The 2,121-nt window shown below is 55.4% G+C and overlaps 1 protein-coding gene across 1 annotated transcript in view; it reads left to right on the plus strand.

The window, feature by feature from the left end:
• Nucleotides 1-365: 365 nt before the first annotated feature.
• Nucleotides 366-2,121, plus strand: part of GLCCI1 (glucocorticoid induced 1) — a 105,247-nt gene continuing 103,491 nt past the window's right edge. Inside the window, exons 1-3 of the mRNA XM_029918923.1 lie at nucleotides 366-423; nucleotides 1,064-1,780; nucleotides 1,998-2,119. Coding sequence (XP_029774783.1) covers nucleotides 366-423; nucleotides 1,064-1,780; nucleotides 1,998-2,119 — 897 coding nt within the window. The remainder of the gene's footprint in view (nucleotides 424-1,063; nucleotides 1,781-1,997; nucleotides 2,120-2,121) is intronic.

The following is a 2,121-nucleotide window of genomic DNA, read 5'->3' on the forward strand; positions in this document are numbered from 1 at the left end:
AGACTCAAGTTAGTTCACCTAGGTTGGGCTCTTAGCTCCGCATTTACTAGCTGAGTAATCTCAGGCAAGACATTTAACATTCTTGTGTCTTTGCTGAGAATATAGTGTAGATAATACATATCTACCTTGTGCATTTTAGGAGGGCTAAATGAGTTAACACATAATATATTCTTACACCAGTGGCTGGCACATGACGAATGCTCGTTAAATGTTAGCTAGTTACTAGAATTATTCTAGTGTGCGATGAAGTGAGGAATCTTAATGAGAAATACTGGATGCAATTCTTGTATTTGTATTGGGTTTCATCTACTTTTTACAGAAGATAGTAGGCTTTCTGGTCTTGGAGCACAAGGAAGTAGAGAGCGATGGCTCCTCTAAGTGAAACTAACCTCTGCATAGAGTGCCTGAAATCACAGGAAGCTTGTCAGTGTGGGCAGACACCAAAACCAGACCAATCTAATAACCCACTTCTCTCTCTCTCTCATCTCATCTCATCTCATGGAAATTAATGGAGCGTATCTGATGTAGACCCTTAAATTAATTGTTCCTGTCTAAGGTGTAAAACCTTGGTTTACTGTAAAGTAAACTTAGGCTTTTGTTGGTCATCCAAAATCTTTCTCTCTAGTTTCACTGCAGAATAAAAACCAAATTTACCACAGTGGATTGCTACATCAAGTCCGGCATTTATTTCTCCCAAGAGGCCGTCTGCTTCTGGGGAAAGGCAACAGGGTGCCTCCATTAATACAGCTAACTGATGGTGTAATGATGCACGATTCCTGGTTAACCCTTCCCATTCACAGTTATCGTCTTGGAACATAAGATGGGATTCTCTTTTCACTGCCTAACAACAGATGTTAGGCTAGACTTTTTACAGAAGTATTGGCCCACTGTTCAATCCTTCTAGACTTTGCTTTTGATGCCCTGAAGCTCTTTTACTTGTCACAAAACCTCCGATTACTAAAGTTAGAGAGGAAGAGATATTCTGGTTCCAACTTCTAAAACGTCCCACCAGAACAGGTGTACTTGCAAAGTAAAATTAGCCTTAAGTGTCCTCTGTCTCAAGTTGTAGAGTTGGCCCAGGAGGGTGGAGCCCTCGCACCCTGTTTACCGGCTTGCGCGTGTGCCAGTGGGTGTCGCGGAACGCGCAGGACACACACGGACCCACTTTCCTACCGCAGCCCAATCAAACTCTCGCTCTCAGCTCAAGGGCTGTCAACTCTCACGCCTCTCGGCGCTCTCAGCCAGCCCCCTCCTCACTCTTTCACTCCCTCACGCCCCGCCTCCAAAGTAGGGCGTCCCTCTCTCGTTGGTAAGTGCTCCTCTCACTCTTACTCTGCAACCAGTCACTCGAGTTTCGGTGGAGAGCGGCGGAGCCAATGGGCATGCTCGCTGCGGCAGCTGCCGGGTCCGAGCGCCGGTAGGCGGTGCCGGGGGCGGGGTGCGGGTGGGGAATCAGTTGCCATTTGGAGTGAGGAGCGGGCGGCGGCGGCGGCGGCGGTGTTTGCGGTGGCGCGGAATCCGCGGAGAGCCAGACACCTCGAGGCCCTTTCCTCCTACCCAGATCCCCAGAAGCAGGGGTCCGGGCCCTTCCTGCAGTTGCCGGGCGATCCCGCGCGTGCAGCCCTGCAAGGCAGCGAGCGGCCCCCGAGGCTGCGTGATCCGGACTGTTGTCCCTCTCCCCTGTCAGCGCGATGCCCGGGGCGGCGGTGGCTCCGGGCTCCTCGCGGCCCCGGCCGTGACCGCCACACCGAGCCCGGCCCGGCGGTTGGGGCCGTTGGGCGTTTGTTTTCGCAGCCTTCCCCTCCCCCCTCGCCGAGTCGGCGGGGGTGCGCGTTGGGAAGGGGGAGCCGAGAGACTCCTCCTCCTCCTCCTCCTCCCCGATACCCCCGCCCCTCCCCCTTACACACTCGCACGCACTACCGCGCCGGCTCCCACACGCTCGCGCGCCTCCCGTTCCGCGCCTCCGTGTCGGCCGGCGTCGTCCCGGGCCCGCGGAGCCACCATGTCCACTGCCTCCTCCTCCAGTTCCTCTCAGACCCCTCATCCCCCGCCGCAGAGGATGCGGCGCAGCGCCGCGGGCTCCCCGCCCGCCGCCCCCTCCGCCGGTAGCGGGAACGGAGC

This window comes from Suricata suricatta, chromosome 2 (genome assembly GCF_006229205.1).
Source record: "Suricata suricatta isolate VVHF042 chromosome 2, meerkat_22Aug2017_6uvM2_HiC, whole genome shotgun sequence".
In the NCBI taxonomy this organism is placed as follows: Eukaryota; Metazoa; Chordata; class Mammalia; order Carnivora; family Herpestidae; genus Suricata; species Suricata suricatta.